Raw genomic sequence first — 26,853 nt, 5'->3', positions numbered from 1 at the left:
CAATTTTCTTTTAGATTTTGTGTGCAAAGATGAGGGATTTTTCCCCCATCCTAGAGATTGTAAAAAATACTTTTGGTGTTTGGATAGTGGACCATCAAACTTAGGAATTGTAGCTCATCAGTTTACATGTCCATCAGGTATGTTATTTATTGCATGAATATTTTGGTCATTCAACAATTATTCTTTCATTATGTTAAAAACTAATATATAATATTATTCTAATTTATTATCTAAATAAAAATGACTTATTGAAAAAAAATTTTTGAATTATATTGCCTGGTATTTTATTGAACATTCTACAAAGAAGTGTGCCCTAATTTTTTCTGTTCTGCATGAAGTAATCCAGGAGCGTCACCATGGTAATAATTTACTCATCAGTCAGCAGAATCAATGTCTGCTACACACAAGACCAGATATTAATAACTTCTTTATATAAGATAAATGAATTATAGTATTTCTTAAAATATTTGCAAAAGAGATTGAAAGAAAATGAATATATATTTTCAAACTGTACTTTTTTTATTATTATGTTTTTTCTTTTTGTGTAACAAATTTGAAAAATACAAAAAAAGAACTAATTTAATTTGACAAAGAAATAATGAACTTTTACTGAGAATGGAAGACCTATTTATGAAGAAAATCACTTGTAGGTGTATTATCAAAATTTCTTTAAATTAAACCAAGTTCTCTCGTTCTTCACTCACGCATGCACGTGTGTGTAAAGAATTGTTTATTATACACATGTTCTATAATAATACTAATATATTTATTATGTAATATAAATAATATATTTATTTATTACACCATTATGGTTTTCTCCTGTGAAATATGTTTGTGTATGCACATATATGCAGTCATATTTACTTCTATTTTTATTTGTTCTTGGTTCTATTTTGATATTTTTTGTTTGTTTAAATCAGGTTTATTTTTCAATAAAGCTGCTGATTCATGTGATTTTGCACGTAATGTGTTATGTAAAGAGAAAAAGGAACCAAAAACAACGACTACAGCTGCTTCATTTACAACTACACCGACTACTACAACAAGTAATCCAAGATTAAAATTCACTGCAGCGACTGCTAAATCAACTGGTATTCGTTATACAACGACCACCACAACCACAACTACAACTCCTCCACCACCAGTGGAAGAAGTTGTAGAGGAAGAAGATGATTATGATCATGCAGAAGAAGATCCACAAGCCATAAAACAGCTGATTATGTTAATTAAAAAATTAGGTAACCATTCTTTCCTTTAATAACTCTTTTACTGATTCTATGTTTCAGATTATAAGATTTTTTTTACATTTGTGTTTCACTGGGTTCACTATTGTGCAAAAGTGAATGAAAGGTTGTAATAAACTAGATTTAAGACTAGTATTCCAAAAAAACCTTACTCAACAATACTTTATCTTTGCATTTTTTGCCTTTGTTAATATTTCACTCAAGAATTTATATGATTTGTAAAATCTTATAAAATTTTAACTCTTCAATTTTTTTTCAATTCACTTAATCCAAGGTTAAAGATAAAATAGCTTTATTTGCCTATTAGTTTCTGGAAAGGATGAAAAATATTTATGTTAGGTCCATTTAAATTTATTGTTTATTACAGTCAAGGTGATTCCTGTGTAACGTTTGTACCAGTGGTCAATTATTAACCCACCGGGTTGGTCTGGTGGTGAATGTGTCTTCCCAAATCAGCTGATTTAGAAGTCAAAAGTTCCAGCATTCAAGTCCTAGTAAAGGCAGTTACTTTTATATGGATTTGAATATTAGATCGTGGATACTGTTGTTCTTTAGTGGTAGGGTTTCAATTAACCACGCATCTCAGGAATGGTCAAACTGGGACTGTACAAGACTACACTTCATTTACACTCATACATATCATCCTCGTTCATCCTCTGTAGTAATACCTGAATGGTAATTCTCAGAGGCTAATTAGGAAAAAGAAAGAAAGTAGTCAACTACTGGGATGCTAATGCAGTTGATTTATAATTGATTTTATAAATGAACAATTGAGTAATGATGATCTTACCAACTGTGAAATTTGAGTTGTAATTAACTTTTGATGACAAAAAAATGTTATTACAAAAATTCTAATAATTAAGTAACATAATACAATTTATTGTTTATAAACAGAGCCCAATTGTGATATATAATTATAGAAAATATAAAAAAAAATAGCGGGAAGTTAAAAATTATTAATACACAGATTATAAAATAAGAATATTATATAAATAAAATGATATTACATTATAGAATAATATAAATAAATAAATATTATATTATTTAAAAAACAAACCAAACCAAATTTAATAAACACATTATTTTTAATAACTTAGTTTGTAAAATTTTCAGTTGTTCTCCAAGTCACTTTCAGTGATCGGTGATGCTGTTCTCATCCTGATATCAGTGGTGATTTTTTTTTTTAATTTGGTGTAGAAAGTGGTGGAATATTTAGAAAGTGGTTGAAGATGATGTGGTATTTAATATATTAATTTACAATTAAATTCAGAATTTGACTAACTAGTAATAAAAAACATAATAACTAATCAATTTGTGTAATAATACATGTATAATTTCAACAAAAAAAAGAAAAAAGATTTAATTAATTATAAAATTTCTTTTAAAATTAACAATAGAATAATCAATAAAAAATCGAATTATATTTGTAAAAAAGCAGGAGTTTATAAAATAAAACACAGAAAACAATTGTATAAAAATTCTGCATAGAAATGATAAATAGAAATTTAAAAAAAATATTTTCAGAGATATTTACAATCATATAAATATAATAAACAGATATTGAATTACACTGATCACATTATCGATAATAATTTTTTTTTTCAATTATAGAAGTTGTATAAATATTAAAAATAAAACAAATTTAAATGCCTTCCTTTTGAGAAAATTCATATAATAAACACAACAGCAATGAGAATGTAATTAACAAATAAGTAAAATTCAAATGCGATGATTTTATTAGAAAGGTAATACATTTAAGTTACATATTCAGCTTATATTTAAAATACTCATATATATTCAAATTATGGCACAAAAATAATAGCTTCATTACCTACCACAAATTGTGGTAACAATATAGTTCATTTTACAAGTGTGATGGTAAACACAAATTTATACGAGTATATTTTTAATTTACACCATTCAGAATTTAAAAAATGCTTAATGTAATGGTCCGACACATATAGATACTACTAACTAGAAAACTACATATAGATAACTACTAACTAGAAAGGTTCTTTCGTATATTGTCATTTTGTATCATTTAAACCCATTTAATAGTGGTAATTTCTCTTCTTTTGCAGGTGGTGTGGCTGAACTTGAGAAACAATTAGAAAATGCTGGTGCTGGAGGTGGTTACAGTGATGTAACACCACCATCTACCATTAGCCGTAACTTATACAACAGAGTACTAACACCAGGGTAATATTATTATTACAATAATAATGTTAACATGATTAATTTAATATAGTTAACATCATTAATTTTTTAATTATGTTTCTGGTTAATTATGGTTAAGCATTAAATGTAGGTAAACTGTGAATAAAAATTTAATATAAATTATAAAAAAATGATGTAAATTATAAATAAATTTAAAAAAAATCAGCAGGCATCTAAATATATCTAAATGGAACATATAACTTTAAAAACTAGCAGGATGGACAGATCACATATTTCTATGAGTGAAACTGATTTTGAGTTGATAAAATTTTATCAGTTGGTATTAATAACCAACTGACAACTGTTATTAATAACAATTAATAACCAACTTTCGAAGCACTTTTTTTGCAGACGTCTGGCTTATTAAATTATTTCAAGAAACATGGTTTCTGTAATGCCAGAGTCATCATTACACTCAGAGAAAGCATATTTACTGGTTCTTCTTGTACCTCAGAGGTCCGGACGAGGCCTACAGTGAAGGCAAAAGCTGAGTTAATAAATCACTGATGCAAATGTCTACCGAGTCATTTACACCGGTGGCACCCCAACGAGGCCAGGCTTATTACTATGAGATATAAAAAGTCAGAGGGTGATAGATGACTCCCATTAAAGCCCAACAAGGCTAGAAACAGGAGGGGGGTGGCAACCGGAACGTCACTAGGCGGGAGTCTTCCCCTAAGGGGAATGTATCTCAGAGGTTTTATACACATCAGTCATAAGAAAAAATATGACAGACAATGTAAATATACAGATGCTTTTGAATTGTTTGCTAATCAGTATCATCTGTTTCAGTAAATAGCTGTGACTAGTTGTAAAATTACTATGTCTGAATTTGAAGATTTTACCAATTATCCTAAAGGATGTCTTGGTTATTAGCTTTATTGGAGCTGTGATGTTTTCATTGTGAATAATATAGTATTATTAATTTTTATTTTGTCTAATATAATTTTATGTGAATAAATAAATTTCTTGTTACCCTGACACTAAGGTTGACCTAAGATGTTTAAAATAATATTCAGAAAAATAATATATAATTTTACTCCAATTAAAGATCTAACTTTTTTCAATGAACCATAAGAAAATTGAAGCTTAATTGTTTTATAAACTTAAAATACTTGTAAAATATTAGAATTTAGTGAATAGATTTGAAATGAAAACTGAATTTAGGTAAGGCATTGTACTCTCACTATAATTATTTATAATAGCAATTATAAAACACAAAGGAAATCTGTTGAATTAAAATAATAATAATAATGAATAACCAGGCAGTTTGTTACCTCAAAAATAAGTGTACAGTCAAGGTTTATTCATAATAAAATTTAATTCTAGTAACGTAAACCAAAAGTATAGATTTCCAAATGAAGCATGTACCACTGAAGTTATAAAAATGCAACAAAAAGAGTTACTATTTGAATATAAAACTATGATTGATGAATTGCAGCATACTTAATAATCCATCATGAAAAAAGGTGATGAGATTTATCAAGGTAATGAAATTTATAACGTGACTATTAAAACCATGATTTAATACATAAATAAGATAGAATGAATATAAGGTTAGAATAGTATTTAAGAATTTTTTAGCAGTTCTAGTTAAATTTTAATTTTTTTTAACCCATATCTAAGTGTTATTGAAGTGTAAATACTTTATTGTGTATTTTACATAAAATTGATGAATTCTTGCTATTTTGCAATTACTATAAAAGTTTATTTATTTCTAAATCATATATATACACATATTTAAAGGTTTCAAATATTTTATTTATTAATTTATTTATATTTTTCATATACACTGCCTATTTATTTACTATCCAACACATTATTTTTGTATGGTAACATATGAATATTACATTCTCTCTGTTATACTTTAAATTGCACCAATTTTTTATGTGAAAGACTAAATAAGATTATATATTTTATTCTTTTTTTACTTTAAATATTTGCATGCATTTTGAAGAATATAAGCAGGAACATTTGTAATCAAGGTATGTATAATTTTTTTTAATTTTATGAATTCTTTTTCCTTTACTACATCTCTGACATGCAGTAGGACATTATGCTTTTATTTACTGAGCATGTATGTCTGTGAATTTACTTAGTACATATACCTTAACCATCTACCATCTAAGTTTTTCTGATTTTAAATTTTTTTCCTAAAAGTATAAAACAACCACCATTTTTAAACCCAAGTGCTTTTTTTTTACTTCATTGAATGACCACAAAATTGATGCTGTTTTAAAATCACTTTTAATTTTTTATTTATGTTTTTCAAATAGAGAAATAATAGAAGAGGAAGTTAACACAATTAATGAATTTTTCAGTTTCTATTTACAGTGATATATTTAATTTATGGCTGTGATTTGGAATTAATTTGATTTGTTGCTTAACAAAAAAAGAGTACATAACAAATTATATAAATGAACTGTTTATATCTTACACTTTATTATTGCATAATTTATGTAAATTTATTTTGATGTTTTGATTTTACACATGCACATGCATACACACACTCACACACATACATACACACACATAAACTCATAGGAAGATACATATCCTACTTAATCCAGTTAATAAGGTGTAATTAAATGACATAACCATAATAGCTGTAGGCAAATTGATATGACTCCCAAGTCACTCTTGAAAATAGCAGCCTCTTATAACAATAACAAGCATCCTATTTCAGGCTTACTGCCGGGGAAAAATGAAGAGATTAGTGGATTCCTTTCTACCTAAGCCAAATATCACCATATTAAGCCTACCAAAATTAAAATGATATTCAGTCTTGTAAGTGACTATTCACTCTACTCGATTGATTCACTCTACTTTCTCGATTGACTATATAGTAAATAAACATCATTACACTCAGAGAAAGCAAATTTACTGGTTCTTCTTGTACCTCAGAGGTTTTATACACATCACAGTCATAAGAAAAACTATGATAGACATGTAAAGCAACCCCATTTCTGTTATGAAATAGGTCATTGCTTCAACGAGCTCTTGTGGTTATTAACTCAAAAGAATGTTAATAAGACACATTTAGATTAGATTAAAAATAGAAATTTTGTTTAAGAAAACAAAATTTCTATTTTTAATTTTTAAACAGATAATTGTATCAGATATTTTATTACTTTTGCTGTTTATTTCGGAGATATTGTTTAATTTTACATAATTAGTTTTGTATTAGCACATAATTATTGTCTCTTTCTCTTGACACAAACAGTTGTCAAGCTTCCATTACATGAAATTAAAATGTTATTAGTTAATAGAAAATTTAATTGTGTCCACTAAATAATTTTTGTTAACTTCAAAGTTCATTAGTAAGTATAAGTTTTAGTGAAAAAAGTAGAATACAAGTACATTAATCAATTGTCTGTTTCTGATTCATTGATCTTTTATATAGTCTTTGTAATGCTTTATGATACATATGTCCTTTGTGTCAAAACATCCAAAAAAATAAAGACAACTGGCACAATGGCTTCTCTTCTACTATTATTATAATACAAAAGATAGTTACAGTTACAAGGTAACTTGTAAATGAAGTTTGTTAGTTTGGTAGAGAATAATGGCTTGAATATAGCCAGTTTTATTGTTTTAAATTTAATTTTCTCTTTTTCCTACCCATTTTTATTATATTGACTGATTTATTAAACCAGGTTACATGGTAACAATACAACATGAAGTAAATACATATTGCAATCTGCAGAGATATTATGAGCATCTGAATACATTTTGGTACAAAATATATTTATAAACCAACACTTATGTTGCTAAAAGTAAAGATACATAATACTAATAAATAAATAACAAGCAGTTTTATATTATTCATTTACACATCTGAAATGCATTGTTAATATTTTTTCCTAAACTCAAAAGAATGTAGTAATGTAAATGGTTTTTAGTGAAAAAGTTGGAACAGTCAGTATTACATGCCACTTCATACTGTATTTCTTGTCTTGTACTTCTCCTTTTCCATTTTCCTCTTAGATTAAACTGCATATATTATTTCAATTTATTCCAAAGTTTTCTTCTTCTTTTCTTTATTTCAGCTTTCCAATATAATGTTTGACTGTCTAGATATGTATTTCATATTTCACCCCCTTCATTGTATTATTACCAGTTTATCTTTATTAGCTTTGGTGAGATGTTTTAATTTTCATTTGTGTACTCTTTTTCACAGTTTCAGTCTTCTATTTATGAGGGTTTTGCTAACATCCTCAGTATATTCTATGCATTAAAATGAATATTTGGAAATTTTAAACAATGGTTCTGAAAATTTTCCTAAACTTATGTTCATAAAGAAAAGATTTATTAAATATGAGCTAAATGGTCAACTTTTTTTTTTATCATACCAATTTCTTCCTATACTAATGTCATACTAGTGAAATTATATTATATTTAATATTATAAATTATAATTAAATATTAACTATTTTTTTTTTTCCATACTAATGTCTTCCAATTTTAATTCATTTAATCTGTTTGACTTCATCATATGTACTAATCATCATCCATTATTACCATGTTATACTTTTCCAAATGTCTTTAGGTAAGAATAACAGATCTATCCTTACAGACATCAGCATAAAAGGCTTTGTGTACATTGCAGATGAATTCTGAATTTTGTCCAGTTCTTTATCTGTAAAAAGGTATAAAACCTTGCCCACCAAAAAAGAACATCCATGTCTAGAAAAGATAACCCAAAAATAGAATTTCATCTATTCTGTATTTCCCACAAAGTGAAATTTATTGATTTATTAGATGAAAAGTTATCGTGGGATGATAAAATTGATTTTGTTTATAATAAAATCAAGCCATACTGTTATATTCTTAAGTGCCACAATAAAACTCTAAGCTTGTTATCATTATTAAATGTTTATTATGTTTACATATATTTTTGTATGAACTATGTCATCTCTTACAACTCCTTCAAAAAATCAGAACGAGATTTTAAGATACAAAAATGGTTTGTCAGATCATTATCCTGGCACCTGTGTTAACTTAACCTTATATTTATATTTATAAACCCAATCTGCTAAAAAGAATAGTCACTCAATACCCAACTCTACCAAAACAGACAATAAAATTATTTTCGTATAACTCAACAGAATGCGTCGTCTTACAAGAAAGGACCTTATTATATTTGCATTGGCATTTTTAATATTGCCAGACAATCTGAAAAATCTTGCTGATAATTTATGTAAAATACAATTAAAATGTTTTCTTTTATCGAAACAATGTTATTCTGATGATGAATTTATAGATGATACTAATTTTAAAAAAACATACACAATTTATCTGCATTTCAACCAACATGTATGAAAATATGCACTCAAAATAGTTTCTGAACTATGATAATTTTTTATATTTTATTATATTTACTTAATGTTATTTTAGTGTTTGTATTTAAATAATTAATATGAACTCTAAACACATCTATTTTTTATTTTATAACTTGTTTTTATATTTCTAATTTATCTTTTATTGATATGATTATGTACATGCATAGATTTTTATGCTCCAATCAGAATTGAAATTTATTTACTTATTTAAAATCTTACACTAAAGATGTAAATACAAATCATTCTCATTAAATTGTTAGTATAGCTAATCTTTAGAAAAGAACCCATCATTTTTTAATGATTTCCATCTACACTACATCTATTTATGAAACTAATCACTTCTGTAAGATTTTGTTTACATAATTTGAATTTGTTTTTAATTATTTGCTAATTTCTTCAATATAAGTAAAGATTTTTTAAAGACTATTTAGACTATTTTTTTTTTTACAAATAAAGTGATTGATTGCAATTTAAATTAGTAACAAAATTGCTCAACACTATGAGTGAGATCATTAAAAGATATCCTAACAACTTTTTCGATCAGAATATTAACAATGTAATTACCTTCCACCTGAGAATGTTAATAAATTAGAGATTAAATAATCTTTTGTAATACTTTGTTCTGAAGAATAATTTTCCTTTTGCCTATTGTGTTCACAAGCTTTCTTTATATCTGTTTAAAGTAAACTAAAACATTCATCTAAGTAACAGAAATAAAATTAACTCCCTACAGTATTTATACATTTTTATTTAAAATAAAGAAAATTTAATGTAATTATAAGAGTTCAAGTAATGGAAGTTTCACTGTGATATATCACTCTGTTTTCTGTTCTCTTTCTCTTGTCTATTCTGTCTCATGTATTATAGGAAGTACCAGTCACCTTATAAGAATGGCCCATCAGGTCCTCAGAATGAGGGTCTGAATACTGGTGAAGGGGATGATGGTGGTGATGGATCTTCTTCTTCTTACAGGAGGGGAAAACCACAATATGTCACTATTAATAGAGAAAGGTACGAACTCCATGATGGAGTTGCTTTTTTAATTTTTTTGTGACATATTGATAAATATAAATTTCATATCTTTCATTGCTTTGGGCTGTTATTTTATTATATTTATACTTTGGTTTACAAATGTTAATTTTTCTTAGAAAATTGTTTTGTACTATAAAATTTCTAAATAAAAAAAATAGCTTACTAATAATATAAATGAATAAAATTAAAAAAAAATAATAATGTTTTATTTTATTTATTAATTCAAATAAAGAATGAAGATTAAAGGTCTATTCAAAACACAACAGTGCCCACACAATGAATTGTCCATGCCATAACAGTTATTTAGTCAATTACTTGTACACATCAGTATTTTAGCTGTGAAGTATTAAACCAGATTGCTCCAATATGGCCCAATTTTCTGACACTGAACTGGCAGTCAGAGTTGTAATAACTGATAAAGAAGAGGAAGAAAGTTGTAAGAAAAGAAAGATGTGCAGTTACAAAGAGAAACTGAGGCAGAATACATATTTTAAGAACTTATTTTTAACAAAGATAAATATTTTGAATATTTTAAAATACCATATTATAATTCAGTTTTTTGCTAACTAAATAAAACCTCATTTGAAAAAACAAAATACCAACCGGATAACAGCAATACCACTGAGGGAGCAGGTAACTGATTGTTTACGTAAGGGAAATACATTTTTTTAATATTCATACTTACAAAGTTAAATTTTAAACTCCTTTGTGTAAGCATGGAATTATCACATACATAATCATAATTTAGGATCTGATGTTTTTATTGAAATACTGTTTACAATTATTTCTCAGTTTCCACGATAATAAATGCTTAAAATATTACTGTTTAATATTATAATAGTAGCTTTAGTAATCAGAATAGAATAAAAAATGAAGAAACATGTTTTATTCACAAAAAATAAAATACAATGTTAATGTTGTAAAACTGTAATTCTTAGGTAGTTAAAAAAAAATTATTTATAAAATTTCCACTTCACAGATCAAGACATTTTGTTATGTAAATTAAGATGTGTTGTATTTTTCAAAATAACACTGCAAAGTAAAATCGCTGGCAATTGCGGATGTAATTTATCATAGAATCATTCATTAAAGGACTGTTGCATAGAGTTTTGAAGTTCCAATAGATTCGGGACAGTAGTACTATTTGTTGGCAAAACATTTTTCTCCCCTTTATGACTTAAATTATGTACTTTTCATTTCCTAAATCACAAATTATCAGATGTAATGAAGCACTGCACTAGTTCAATTAATTGTTCATCATTCATGTTTATTAATAGTATTTTGAACTTAGTAAATAAATAATAAATAAAAAAATGCTTTAAAAATATAAAATTATTCAGAAGTAAAAAATATTACTTTTGTATTATTACTTTTATAATATTATAAGGAAAAACATTAACACTATTATGACAATGAAAAGTGAAAAACATCATACTGTCTTCAGATGTTCTGCACACTGTTCTAGCACTATATAGTATTGTCACTGGCCAGTTTGAAGATGTTGATTAAAAAACCAAATAACAATAATTTTGTATCTGGGGCAAAGGTGAAATTTCACTGTACTGTAAGAATACATCACTGTTGTATCTGAATAGAACATAATACTACAAACTGCAATCATTATATCTGATAGATTCACAAAATCTGAAGTGGCTCAGGGAATCAATTTTCAGGTATGAAGACTGAATGGTTTGAGATAAATATAAAATAGCAAAATCCATGTTTTTTTAACCAGATTCCTCTTGATAATAAAATTAATAATATCTGTTTGTATTTTCCCTGCAAGCTATAAGTTTTTACAATATTAGTGGTTAATCATCATAGCATTCAATTTCACTCAATTAAAAATATTAAAAAAATATTAGTCATTCATATGATAGAAAAAAAAAAATCTGGGAGAACAGTTTTACACAAAATGTAACTTTTTTCTTTCTTAAGACAAAAATGCTGTTACTGTAAAAATTGAAATAAAATTCTAAATTTCTTAAACATATAAGTTTGTGTTCAAATGCATTTCAAACAAAATACATTTACAATTTTTTTTTTAAATTCTGAATTTAATATACTGGTGCATTATTTCATGTTATGAATATAATAGTTTTTTTCTAAAAAGCAAACTCTTGAAGTTTGTTTTGGTGAAAATAAGAATAAATTAATGTTTTGCTTATAATATAATAAATTAATTTTGCATTATTTCAAATGTATATTAGGTGTCATAACCTAACAGTTGTAGACAACTTCACATGAAACACAAATTTCTAACAGAAATTACATACATAGCCATTCATTCTCTAAAATAAAAAGCATTCCATGGTAGGCATACCGAGAAAAGTGAAAAGTGAAGAGGTATCTTATTTTGTCTTAGTAAGCCAAATACATTGTTGCATATCAGCATGACAATTCCTTGGAAATGCAAGTAAACTCATTCCTAACAAGCTAAATCTTCACTGTGTTTTCTACAAGGACTGTCTATGTAATGAACACACTATTCACAGAGAAATAATTCTAACTAGTGCTCCTACTCCAAATGCCTCAAAGTCATATGTAAGTTATGAAAGTTATTTAAGTAAGTTTATGTAAGTACAAAGTAACAAATTAATATGACTCTTGTTATATTAAACAATACATTATATACATTGCCACTTACTAGAAAAATGGACTACCTCATTTATATAAATTTTTACATTTCCTACAATTTTTTTTAAATTTGAATCGTTTTCATAAAAGAAATATCAGCTAAAGCTACAGAAAGCTGACCAAAGAATCTTTGCATTCAATCAACAACTGGTATATTTTCACAATTATTATATTAATGTTTTGTATGCATGTTTTGTTTTATAAACATACATAAATAGAATTTGAACAAATTTAATTTTATAAAAATTAAAATTAAATTAAAATTCTAATTTATAATTTTTTTTTTTGTAAAAAAAAAAGCAAGCAACAAAACTCAATCCCTGTATGATATTAAAGATTCCAATCTGACATTTGTAAACCAAGGCATCGATGATATAAGATTTCATTAAAAAGAGGATTTAAAAAAAAAAATTATCTGTAAAATCATTTTGTCAAAATTGTAATATTAGTATTAAAAAAAAAGAAAAAAAAATAGTAAACATTCATCGTATGATCACATCACTTATTACATATTACTTATAGATGTAGGAATTTAAAAATAGTCTCTCACTTGAAAATTGTTAGAAGATTCTGTTGATCTCATACTTATGCTACATAATGTTGAGGCACTGAAGACACACAAAAGGTAAAGGTAAAGAATTTCAATTAACGTTCACAAAATATTTTCTATAATATTTAAAAGTAACAACACTCTACTATCAGTTTTATTTGTCATTATATAATAATTTAAGCAAAATTGATTGCTATATTAAAAATAAATTTTTTCTTTATCCATTTAAAAAATGAACTTGACTACCACCACAGTAAATAGTCAGTCTTGAAACTTCTAAGAATCTTATTTTATTTGGTCTTTGTTTTGTTTCTTCTCAAGAATCTTTTAGTTCTTAGTAAAGAAATGAAATAGTTAATAACAATATTTAACAAAGATATTCTCTTGACACAGAATAAAAATATTTAAGTAATATATATATATATATATATATATATGTATATATATAGCAAACAAGAATACTAAATATAAGAAAAATCTAATAAAAATATATGCTGGTTTTACATAAACATTTTTTGTATTAATTACCAAATTATTGAATATTTAAATGATTAATGAATACATTTTTTACTAAAGAATGTTTTTATAAAACACATAGTTCATTATTACTGAAATATGTACTTTGAATTAATATTACATTAAACATTAATTAATTATAAGCCAGTGTGGCAGTCATTTTTTTCTATCCTACACTTTTTTGTTTTAGGTTGTATATGAATAAATATATTACTGTTACTTCTAATAACATAAAGTAAAATTTGTTTTGTGTTACAAGTAATTTTAATAAAATATTTACAGTGATTGTTGTATGCTACAAACATTTTTGTTTTAAATTTCTTATTCTTACTGATAAATTTGTAAAAAGTTCACATCGGTTTGGATCAGACTTCATCTCCTTTTTTTTATTTAAATATATTGATTTATTAATAATTATTAACCTCTGATTGTAAAAAAAAATTACGATAAATAATAATTCAATAATAACAACAAAAAAAAGTATGAAAAATCAGAAGTTATTAATGAAATAAAATTTTATGTACTTCTCATTTTAAAAAATGTGTATATGTAATTTAATAGGTGTACAAGGAAGTCATACGGTGTCCACATCAGATTTTTTTAATGTGTAGAATATAAAGTTTTTGAAATTTGGTGGATTTGTGATTTGCATCTGTAAGTTGATTGACAGTAGTTAACTCTATGTTGCTATGGAAGACTTTTGTGTGCTAAGTATATGTTTGTTTTGAGCTCCATCCTATTTGACTTGTGTAGAGCGTTGTCTATTTGGAACAGTTCAGTACATTTATTCCAAGGTCATTGTGTTTGGTGATTGCTTTCTGTGAAAAATGGTTGAGTTTTTTATTATTTATTGTTCTGAAGGTCACACTAAATTACATTTTTTTTTTTTTTAATTTTTGAACTGTTTTCTTTGAATTTTTGTTTATATGTGTTGATGTAATGTATTTTTTGTTTTGTTTATCTACCTTAATTTTTATTTTGGTACAGTAATGTCCCAATGAGTGTGTTATATCCATCATTGCTAGCTAGTTATTTTAAAGTATTGAACTGTAATGCATTGTCTTCAGGTGACACAAGTGACTTGAGTAGTCTGTGGATCATACTTCTGAAATCTATGTCCACTTCAATGAAGTATCTTGCAGAATTGAATTATTGACACCTATCTTAAAAAGTTTAGGAAACCCCTTAAATATGAAATCAAAAATATTGATTTCTTTGATAATATGTTTTTATCAAATCTAATTTGTTTGTAAACACAATAGAATAATAAAAAATTGCAAAAAACTAAATTTTAAAAACTTATTAAAATCAATTACATCAAATACAAAATAAATTTGATAAATTTTGATTACATTCTTAAGGGATTTTCAAACTATTTCAAGGCAGGATATGGTTAATAACGATACCGTTGGATACTGAAGAAGGGGTTAATAATTAGCTTCAAAAAGCTTTTGAAGAAAAAAATTTTGTTAATTTCAATGTGTCATTAAATATTTAATCAGTTAATAGTTTTTTTGATGTACAATTTTTCCCCTCACCCCAAAGGTTGGTGGACCTTACAGTTTTCTATTTAAAACCTCTCTTAAATTCCTTTTGAAATTTTTCACTCCATCTGTGAATCCTTGTTTAGGTCTTCCTCTTACCTTTCTTCCCTTCATCAAATCTTTTATCAACGCAGTAAACCAGCTGGAATTTTGAAGCAAGTTGCCAGTCATACTTTTCTTTTTTCACTATTGTTCATTTCTCACCCACTCTTGTTAATACCTCCTTGTTTTCCATTCTATCTTTTCAAGAATCTTTTAAAATTGTTTTGTAGTACCACATCTCGAAAACCTTTAGTTTATCCTTTTCTGTTTATCTTAGGGTCCATGAATTGGAGGCATATATATGCATATATATATACAAATACTTCAGATTAGACTTTTCACTAAGTGTTTCTTAGTTATCAGAGCAGTATTCTTTTATGCCAATAAACTTATCTTTCTGAACAATTCTTCTATAGCCTGCACTATTCTATTTTTAATTTCTATTAAGCTTCTTCCATCTGGTGAAATATTACTTCCTAGGTATTTAGATATAGTAATATGTGCTACTATGTATAAATACCTTGGAAGTAATATGCTGAGCTGATATGTTATTTAATAAAATTGTTAGTAAGTAATATGTGTTGAAGGGTAGTTTTCCCCCCTTCTAATAATAAGCTTTTTGTTTCTCATCTATCATACACTTAAAATGTTTGTTTTTCTTATGTTTATTTTCACACCTTATTTATTCATTTAAATCATGTTCATATTGTGTAAGGTATCTTTTAGTTCTGCTTTATTGTTACCAATTAAGACACTATCATCTGAAAATCTAATGGTTTTGTAGTACTCATCACCTGTTTTTATCTCATTCCTGCTCGTTTCTATAAATTCTTTCATAGCCAATTCAGTATAATTTGTACTGTAAACAAATTACAAAATTATTAAGTTTTCATTGTACATCAATTAAGTTACACTTTTTTAATGACTATATTATTTATTATTGTGTAGATCACATATGATCTCAGAAAATTTGTAAATTATTACTTTATTATGCATGTTTGCATGTATTTTTTTTTAAATTAAATGTACAAAGTTCAAAAAAATTCTACATCTTTAATGTTGACTCCAATTCTTTCTAAAATTATGATTCTGTAAAATTTGATTGTTGCCAGAATTAATAAAATTTTTAAAGAGCTATCAGACAGGTGAGGAAAAAATTTAATATTACATGTTTGGTTCTAGATTTTGTTTATTTATTTTCTTTGCTTTGCATATTCAATTGAATATATGTTTCTGTTGTTATATTGTGAATGAGTAGTAGTATATCTTTACTGGATAATTTATTATTTTCATTATAATTTCCTTGCACCTTTCCACTGCTACTTAGTTTTAAATACTTTTAATATAGTTTATTTTTATTGTTTTATAATCGATTACACTATTCTCTCTTAACCATTTTTATTTTATTGGTTATGAAATGTGTTCAATGTACATCATTTATGGTTGTTTACTATAAATTTTGTGATCATACTTATATCAATTTACAGGCCTTCAACAACTCCACCACCAGAAGAGATACCCTCTGATGAAGGTCATTCACGTATCAAATACAAACCTCTTAATCGTAATAAACCAGTCGTAGAAGAAGTAGATGAAGGTGTGGAAGATGAAGAAGATATAGTGCAAGGAAGAGAGAATGTTAAACCGAGGTATAAAGTAATAGAAAGAAAACGGCCTGACCGGCAACAACAACCAAGTCAAGACGATGAAGAAGACCATGAGAATGTTAATGTTAGACCAAAATATACTAACATACAAAGAAGTAGGCCCACTACAACAACTAGTTCTGATTCTAGCAGTTATTCTCCTCGCACAACAACTTCCAGGTAAAAAGACAAAAAAAGAATAATCCTTCATTGAACAGCATGATGAAATGTGATAACATTTTAAAACTAACTGTTAAAAACTCACACAACGTTTTCATTGAAAGGCCTTACAGAGCTCATTGTTATCTTTTTCTTTAGTGGAGTATTTAGTACTAACCTTGATAATGGTGCCTATCTTAAATATGTTAGAAAATCATCTTTTTTTAAATTAACATTTTAAAAAGTACCATAATAGAAAAACTTTATTAAATTTTATAACTAAGTGTTTGTTTCATATGTTATTTTTGTTAATGTCTGTGTATGGTGCACTGGTGGGATTAAATTTTGGGGAAAATTAAAAAATGGAAGTAGTTTTTGCCAATATGAATTTTTCACTTTTTGTATAGCTGTCATAGAAAATTGAGCTTTAGTACGATGAAAGTACTTATAAAGTTATTTAAAACTCCAAAATTTTATTCAATCAAAGTTAGGAGTATGAGTATGTTCAACTATTTCTAAATAGTTTTCACCTCATAACTCGATAATCTGTTGACTAAAAACATCAAAATTTGGCAAAAACATATAAAAATATATATACATATATTTTCTTGGTTTGTTCTGATTTTCAACCCATTGTACAAGGGAAAACATGGAATCCATTGTTTTTTAATTTATTTTATTTTTTCTCCAAAAGGATGTTCATTGAGGTTTTAGGCAAACTTAAGCAACTGATTCAGAACAAAAAAAGTTCATGTAGACAAATTCAGTTTTTCATTTTTTTCTGTCCAATACTTTTTCACCCTGGCAATATCTATAACAGGCATAAAGTTGTCAGACTGTCTCATTTTAAGTCTGCAATCTAATAGACAAGTAGGTAAGATGGTACCCTGTATCACATTTATTAATTTTCTTCTTACTTCTTTAAACAGATTTGTATTAATTAAAATGTTTCCTTATTAGGGAAACGTACCGCAGGTTATTAATTTTTAAATAAGGTAACACTGCTGTATCTGATACCAGTTGACATATGGTAACACTGCTGTATCTGATACCAGTTGACATATTGCCAGAACCTCTAGGAACATTCTGTTAAAACCAATTTTTAAAATTATTTACTAAATTTGTTATCTAAAATCAATTTCCAAAATTGTTTCTTGTTTGTATTTCATAATCTATTTGATCAATTTTAAGTAAAAATAATAAAGACTTTAATATTTAAAACCCAATAGTATATTTGAGATAATGGTCTGTCAAGGGGTTGCCCTTATTATAGTATATCAAGTTTGCCAGGAAAATTATTCAACCATTTACTGACCTTTTTTGTATTATGATTGTAGACATCATTAATTTTTATTAGAAATAATTATTTTACTCCATTTTATCTGTCTCATCTACATACACATAAATATGCATGCAAGTTAGTAAATTTATCATTCCAATTAAAAAGAAACACTGTAGTATACAGTAAGTAACTATTTATTTCATTTTTTCATATTTGTAAACATGGTTTTCTGAAATATGAAAACTCTTTGTCTATCTAAACATAGCAAACATCTTTCAAAACAAAAAAAAAACAATGCATCTAATCAGACAAACTAAAACCATGATAAACTACTACTCATGGTATTTAATTTTTTATCATTTAGACAAGAAATTTATAATTTTAATATTAATGATGCACATGTTTAAAAAGTATAGAATGGTTTTTAAATTGAATAAAGTATTTAATCAATTTAAAACTGCAGTATAGACATTTTTCTTGGTAAAAAATATAATGTTGCTCTACTATTTAAATCACAAAAAAAATAAAACTCTCTTTGACAAACCCAAAAATTTTAATGAACATTTTCATTTACATAATTTTTGTTGGCATGTATTCTTAACTTCTGTACTTTTCGAATATGTTAAACTTAATAAAACACCTTTTCTTATTTAAAATCAGTTCACTTTTACTAAAATATCAATAGGCTGAGTTAAAAATTTGCATTCATCTAAAAGGTAGGTTTGCAAGAGAAAGAAATTTGTATTTATTTATTTTGCTGTATATATTATTTTGTCTTCTAAATACTCTATTTTAATGCCATCTAGATAAGAATAAAAACTATTTATAATGATAAACATAATGATCTCCAGGATTGCATTCTTAAACAATATCATGATTAAAAATTATATGATTAATGGTGTTAAAATGTTAAATAATATGTAACAGATATCAGTAAGTAACATTATTTTTTGTTATTGTAATAGTTTTTTGTACTCCAGTAACCAATGAAGAACATAACAGTTGTAATGAAGAACATATTAGTATTATAAATAATATGGTTTTGAAGAAACCCTACAGTAATTTATATATGGATAAATTTTTATATCCACTTTGTTACAGCATATATTTGAGCTGGTCACTACCAAATTATAGATCAATAATATATTGTTCACATCATGGTTAAAGCAACCAAAGATTTGTGGATAGGATGGATAGTATCCATTCCCTAAAAAAGTTTTGAAGTACTTCTTGTGTGAATTAAAATTGGATTCTGGATATAACCAATATAAAGATAGCAATCTGTTAAATTTATTTTTGTGAAATTCTTACCTTTTACTTTTACCTCAGTAATCCCAGAAACATTTAGATAGTTTGCTACCATACTGAAAAGCTACTGTCTATTTCTATCATATTTAAATCCCACTTTTCCAATCTCATAGGTATATGAGCCTAAAAAATATAGAGGAATAGGTCTGTTGCTAAAGTTGGTACAAATCCAGACAGCAAGTAATTAATTATATCTTTATTAGTTTTTCACTGGATACACGAGGCATATTCATAAAGTAAGGACCGTCGGCTTATGTTTAAATATTAGCGAGTCTGAACACAGTTTCACGCGTGCAGGACCGTCTAGCAGCTATTTACGAAGCCACTGCAGTTGTTGTTTTGATTCTGTAGTCATTTTCCTGCCGGTAAATGCAGATCGCAATGTCCGCGACAATCGTTTCTCCCGCCAGTTGTAAAGTATGCGCTGTGATTAGATTTTTGTGTACAAAAGGATTTTCAGTCGTTGAAATTCATCGGGAGTTGTGCCCAGTGTATGGACCTACAGTAATGAGTGAAGGAAAGGTTAGACAATGGCTTCGAGACTTTAAAAATGGCCGCATAAATGTGCATGTCGAACAGCAGAGTGGCAGGCCTAGTATTCAGACCGACGAAATCATTGAACAAGTGAACCGAAAACTGCGATGTGATCGGCAATTGACGATTAGTGCTCTGGCTGATGAATTTATGCATGTTTGACGCACTTCTATCTACACGATTGTCACAGAAAATCCCGAATGTCACAATTTTTGTGCAAGGTGGGAACCGAAAATGCTCACTGACCAACACAAAGAGCGAAGAATATGCAGTGGACGAGCGTTTTTGGACCGCTATCGACAAGATGGAGATGATTTGTTTTCCCACATTGTTACGGGCGACGATACGTGGATATCCTACACCAACGCAGAATCGAAGCAACAGTCAGTGCAGTGGCGCCATTCAAATTCCTCAAAACCGAAAAAGTTAAAGCAGTCTCCGTACTCGAGTCGAAAAATGTAGGCTACCGTTTTTTGGGACGAAAAGGGCGTCATTTTGGTTGATTTCATGGAACGTCAGCTGTAATTGTTGAATTACAGCTGACGTATACTACGAAACGCTCACCAAACTGAGATGTACGATCCAAAATCGATGACGCGGGAAACTGTCGTCGACAATCATAATCCTCCTTCTCTACCCGCGCGTACTAACACCGTTGCCTTAACCAAGAAGAAGATTCAAAATTTTCGTTGGGAACTTTTTGACTACCCTCCATTTAGTACCGACCTTGCACTTAGCGACCACTTCCTCTTCTTGCATTTGAAAAAGTGGCATAGTGGACAACGGTTTGAAAACGATGAAGAACTCAAGACTGCCGTTGTCAACTGGTTCAATTCACAGGCGCCAAACTTCTATGCAGAAGGTTTAAAGAAACTGGTGAACCGTTACGAAAAGTGCTTAGAATTGAATGGCGATTATGTGGAAAAGTGAAGTAGATAAATGTAGTAAACTAAAATTATGAGTAAAAACCTTTTCTCACGAATTAATTCTTTTAAATGACCAAACGGACCTTACTTTATGAATATACCTTGTATTGTAACACAGTAAGAGTATAAGAATGACAGAAAATTAAAAATGGAAAAAATGATGTGCAATGCAACTCCTGTTGTTGAGATCTGGTTGAATGGTTTATTGCTGCGTATTTCCATGCACCAAACTATTTTGGAGATGGACGCAAAGATTTTCTTTAGGAAAACCTGAACCTGCTCTCTAGTATTTCTTTAGTTTCTATCAGCAAAGCAATTCATTGCAGCAGGTATTTGAAACCATATTAAACTGTTGGTCACTCACTATCTTGAGAAGACTTGAATCACTCCTTTAAGTGGTTTGTTTGTTCCATTTCACAATTCTTCTATGAGTAAGTAGATTGTTTATTTTGTAATATACACTGTTTTTCTGTAATCTTTCATCCTTTCTTCTCCAGGATTTTCTGTACGTTATTTAATATTAATGATGTATTATTATTAGTTTGTTAAATGTGGCATTAGCCATTGTAATACATGATCTCTAAGGCACTATTCCCTGAAATATTTATTTTACAGCCATAAGACTTTAAGGGAAGCAGTTTATTAAAAACTGTCTCTTTTAAAGTCTATTTATTATTATATTTAATTGTATTTATTAATTCTATTATTTTGTATAATTTTTTACAGATATGTAACACTGTATAGGCAACGACCAGTTGATGAAACACAAGCATTAGAAGATACATCATCATCATCATCGTCTTCACCATATTTTAGAAAAACTGAAGACGAACAGAATTCAAAAACGATACAGACGAACATTAACAATGGTGAAGACAATGATGATGATGATGCTAATGATGGTGATGAGCGATCAACAATTAAAACAGTTAATAAGGTGAGTGGTGGTGAATTTTTGACAACTACTAGTACTACTGCCACTACTTCTACTACAACAACAAGTACATTATTAACAACAGATTTAAATCCACCTCTCACCACTACAATTACTATAACAACAAAAACAAAAACAGTTAACAAAAATGACCAATTAGATATCACAACAACAATTCCAATCACAAAATATACTAGTACAGAATCTGATAGAAGTTCGTTTAAAACTAGTGAAGTCGTTACAACACAGGCACCATCATCCACTGTACCTTACCAAACATCAACTAGCACTAGTATTGTAACAATGGTTGTTGAGGGTGCAACTGAACGTCAGAAAGTACCTTTAAGTCAATTAGAAAAAGTTTTAGCTGATCATAAAGTAGTATCTGATCATATAGATATATATCCATTTCATTCTTCAGATATTAGTTCTAATTACAATTATAATGATAATAATTATAATTCTTTACCAATTTCAAATAAAATTAATAGTAGTAATATTAATAAATATGAAAATACAAATAGGAGACGTAAACCTGTATTTAAGGATAATGATAAGGAAACTACTACAAAATTCACACCTTCATATTTGAATAGGAGAAGAAATAATAAAATTTTAAAAGAAACCACTACTACAAAACTGACTGATGAAAATTTATTTATTGAAAACCAGGATCAGGTTGTAACTTCAAGAAGATTTATCCCATCAAGATCTAGAAATAAATTTTCATCTTTTACGACAGAATCATCGATTGAAGAATATGATAAAAAATCAACCACTGAATCAAATTCATTGAATAATTTTGAAGCAAGGAGACAGCGACCTCCAGTTAATCGATTTGCCTCATCAGGTAGAGGTCGGACAACAACTGCAGATTATTTTGATTTAAGTTCAACAACATCATATACTCCAACTATCAGATCAAGAAGCAGATTTATTTCTAGTCGTGACCGAACCACCACTTCAGTATTTCCTACTACTGAAAGAAAAAGAATTGGTAGATTTAGAAATAAAAATGTATTGTCATCTACTGTTTCTACCCCATATGATATTGCAACATTGAGTAGTACAACTGAAATACCATTGGCTGATGAAATATCTAAAAATGATGACGTTTTTAGACATAGTAGGCAAAGAAAACCTCTAGAAGAAAAGAAGATTAGTAATTTAATTGGTATTCACAATAGTAGTAGTAATAATAATAATGAGAGATTTAGGAATGTTTCATTGGAAAATAATGAAACTAAAAACTCAAGTGATGAAACAGCAGAAATTTTAATATCAATGGAAAATACAAATAAATTAATACAGTCACATAATTCTACAAATAATGTAACTGATTTTAAATTCAACCCTGATGAAAAATCAGAAAGTAATGATAAAAGTTATATAAATGTTCAAAAAGAAAATAAAAAAATTGATTCTGTTATAGTATCAACAACAAATATTAACTTTTTAGCTGATCAGTTACAGTCATCACAAGAAGAAACAATAAATGTAGCAAAAGAAATGAATGATGCTTCACTTGTAAATAATGATAATGATATAAAAAATAATAGTAGTACACATTTAAATAGTACAAGACGGAGAAAAATTATTAAGGTTAGATTAGGTAGAAATGGAACTGTACATGAAAATGAAATTGAAAATACAACAGCAATACCATTACAGTTCTTAACAGTTCAGTTTACAGATTCTGATGATGTAAAAGAATCTAGAAGTGGAGGACGTGGAGGAAGTAGATTTTTTGATGAAAGTATTGACACATCACAAACTACTGCATTACCATCACATGAATCCACAATAAACAATTATAGATTTTTAATAAGAAAAAATAAAAAAAGTAGGCAAAATCAAGATGGAATTATTATTAAAGATGATGAAAAAATAATAAATAATTTGATAAAAGAGTCATTCAGAAGAATAAATAATAACACTGATAATATTAACCAGGGTATTAAAATTAAGAAACGTAGAAAATTAGTTAGAGTAAATAACAGTACCAGTAATGATAGTGGTAGTAATAGTATTCAACAAACTGTGATCAAAAGGGGATCAAAAAAATTTAATAATACAGAAGATGATAATTTAGCTTTTATCTCTGCTACAACTAATGTTAATAATAACATATTACAACAACCAACAAATAAAACATCAGGGGTAAATGTCAGACGACGAATTGTCATCAGAAATAAAAATAAGACCGTACATGATAATTTAACTGGTGAAACCAATATTAATATTGATCAAACAAAAAATGTAACAAACCTTATTGTTAATTCAGATAATAATAATAGATCAGTGAGAAGAAGAATTTTAATTCGTCAACGAAAAAATGATGATGTTTCAACAAAAACAAATGATATTAGAAAAATAAAAAGTAGACGTGTTAATAGTGGTGATTATGAACTGAAGAGAAAATCTGTAAGTGATGATTTAGAGATAGGTCATTCAGAATATGATAGTAAAGATATTAAAAAAACACATTTAATTGATGGTAATAGAGTTAATCAACGAGGTTCAATTCGTGCAAAAGATTTTTTAAATGATAAATTTCAGAATGGCATTACCAATAATGATGATAATGATAGTGGTGGTGAAAAACTTAATGAATCATCAAGAAAGATAATAAGAAATGATAAGATTGTTAAAGAAAATCTATCAACACTGAATCAAGAAGAAAATGATAATTACAAAGAGGTAGGATAAAAAAAGAGTTATTGTTTTTTTTTTATTGTGGCACATGTTTATCGCTAAAATATTATATACTACTACTATTTCTACTACTACATTCAACTTCTGTTGTAGCCTTGCATTTGGCATTGATGTTCTGTTACTAATATATTATTCTATGTGTTTGTTTATTCAATCTTTATAACAGTCTGGAATTTTGTTAAATAATTATTATCAGAGCATGTTTTTTCTACTTATATGTGTCTGTATATGTTTCACTACTACTTAATTATATTTGTAACTATTCTTTTATATGAAATGATAACAGACAATTAAAATTTAAAAAATTGATTAAATAATAACCAAATGCCTGGTTTTATTAAAAAAAAAAAAAAAAATTCATCTTGTTATGCAGTGTATATGATTTTGTAAAGCATGGTTGCTTAATATGTGATTTGTTGCTTATGTTTTCTTCTTGTACATGAGGCATGATTAAACAATATCTAAACTTTGTAAATAATGTGCTTGAACAAAGCGCATTATTTTTTCATTAAGTATTTTCAACCTGGAAAGGTTATCTTTAATTGTAATCCGCTAAAAATCATGTCTGGCTTACTTATTCTTTAGCTAAAATTTTTTTTATGAATTGTGAGAGTTCATCCATTTAGTTTTTTTTTTTGCTTAATGAAAGAATTATTTATATTTATAAAAAGTAAAAGATTAAAGGATGATAGATATTTATGCAACATATTAAAATCTCTTCCGATGTTTTTAAAAAAGTTGTATTCTTTGTATCAGTTGGCAAGTTCAATGACAGAATTAAATCAGTGCTGATTTGTTTAAATTTTAGTACATTCATCTTTATTATTCCAGCACTTATGTATTATCTTTAAATGTTTAGTTCTATACAAATGTTACATTTTTTTAAATATTTTTAATTTTATTTGTTGACCTCAAATATGGATTTTAACAATTTTAAAATAACAATACATTTATATTTTGTGGAAATTTCTACAATGAAATATTAAAAGCACTTATTTTTAATAAATAGAGTTTAATAATAGTTCAAAAGATTTTCTTTTTTTATTAACAATTTATTTATTTATTTTTCAATTTATTTATTTATTTTCTCAATTCTTGATTAATGAAATTATAGAAACCAGTAACTGATATATATGATTGATATATCATATAAAAGCTTAGCTAAATGTCTTCAATATCAGCTGATCACAATTTAAACATTTGTTAATGGTTTATATGCATAACTGCAATGTGTTAATGTTAGTACTTTTTTCCTGGGTATAGAGGGAAAGTAGTTTTCATAATTTGAACTTTTGGCTTGTTATCTTTCAGTTTTGATAATAGTTGCAGAGAATTGAGCTTTAGTACAATTAAGTACTATTTAATTATTTAAAAATCCAAAATTTTAAGTCATTCAAAATTACAGGAAGAGGATATTCAAAATTTTTCCTAAACACCTGATATCTTTCTCACCTCATATGCTGAAGATCTTTTGACCAAGAAAGTAGAAATTTGACTCAAATACTTGGCTGTATATATATATATACATATATATTAATTTATTAAAATTTTTTATAGTTCATTTTTTTTCTTTCCTCTGTATGTTAAGTAACTATATAATATTTGTACAACCTCCACAAAGTACAGAATTGGAGAACACTCACCTTTATTTTTTTTATGTTTAAAACATTTTCGGGCCTAAGCCCATCTTCAGTGATATTTTTTAACAATTCTTCATCTGTTTACAATTACACATTAAATTTTATCGTTTTACTTTTATTTCGTTAAAATTGTAATTAATAAAATTTAAAAACATTTTAAAAATTCAGAAAAAATATTTGTTCATATATATACATATTTTGAAAGAAATTTTAAATGAGTTTTGGTAATTTTGTAAAAAAGTTTAATTGTAATTTTTAGTAGATTTTTTAAAATTAAAAAAAAAATTGACTGAACAAATGTATGTTCTGTAAATGTTTAAATTTCTTATGTTTTACTCAATAACCAAAGTTATAAAAAGTAACCAATCTAAAAGTGTTGAGTAGTAGTGATATGTGTAAATGTAAATAAGGGTAAAATCAGAAAACATTACTGAGGATGGGCTTTTGCTCGAAAGCGCTAATGTAAAAGAAATAAAGTAAAAAAAAAAAAAAGGAAGAACGTTTCTTTAATTCTGTACTTGGCAGATTCAATATATTATATATATGTAGTTAAAATTTAATGTACAGAGGAATTATGGACTGTAAA

General features: G+C 27.0%; 1 protein-coding gene across 3 annotated transcripts in view; it reads left to right on the top strand.

Annotated features, from left to right (window-relative positions):
- Cht6 (Chitinase 6) overlaps positions 1-26,853 on the top strand; it is a 277,698-nt gene that overhangs the window by 234,394 nt on the left and 16,451 nt on the right. For 2 of the 3 annotated variants that reach the window (XM_075363781.1, XM_075363780.1), the window contains exons 12-17: positions 15-137; positions 921-1,238; positions 3,326-3,443; positions 9,670-9,813; positions 16,611-16,949; positions 21,705-24,612. In XM_075363781.1, the coding sequence (XP_075219896.1) occupies positions 15-137; positions 921-1,238; positions 3,326-3,443; positions 9,670-9,813; positions 16,611-16,949; positions 21,705-24,612 (3,950 nt within the window). The remainder of the gene's footprint in view (positions 1-14; positions 138-920; positions 1,239-3,325; positions 3,444-9,669; positions 9,814-16,610; positions 16,950-21,704; positions 24,613-26,853) is intronic. The other variant, XM_075363782.1, reaches the window with a different exon arrangement.

Source organism: Lycorma delicatula, chromosome 4 (genome assembly GCF_047948215.1).
Source record: "Lycorma delicatula isolate Av1 chromosome 4, ASM4794821v1, whole genome shotgun sequence".
Classification (NCBI taxonomy): Eukaryota; Metazoa; Arthropoda; class Insecta; order Hemiptera; family Fulgoridae; genus Lycorma; species Lycorma delicatula.
Note: the sequence above shows the minus strand (reverse complement) of the source record. Positions and strands in the feature narration are given on the sequence as shown.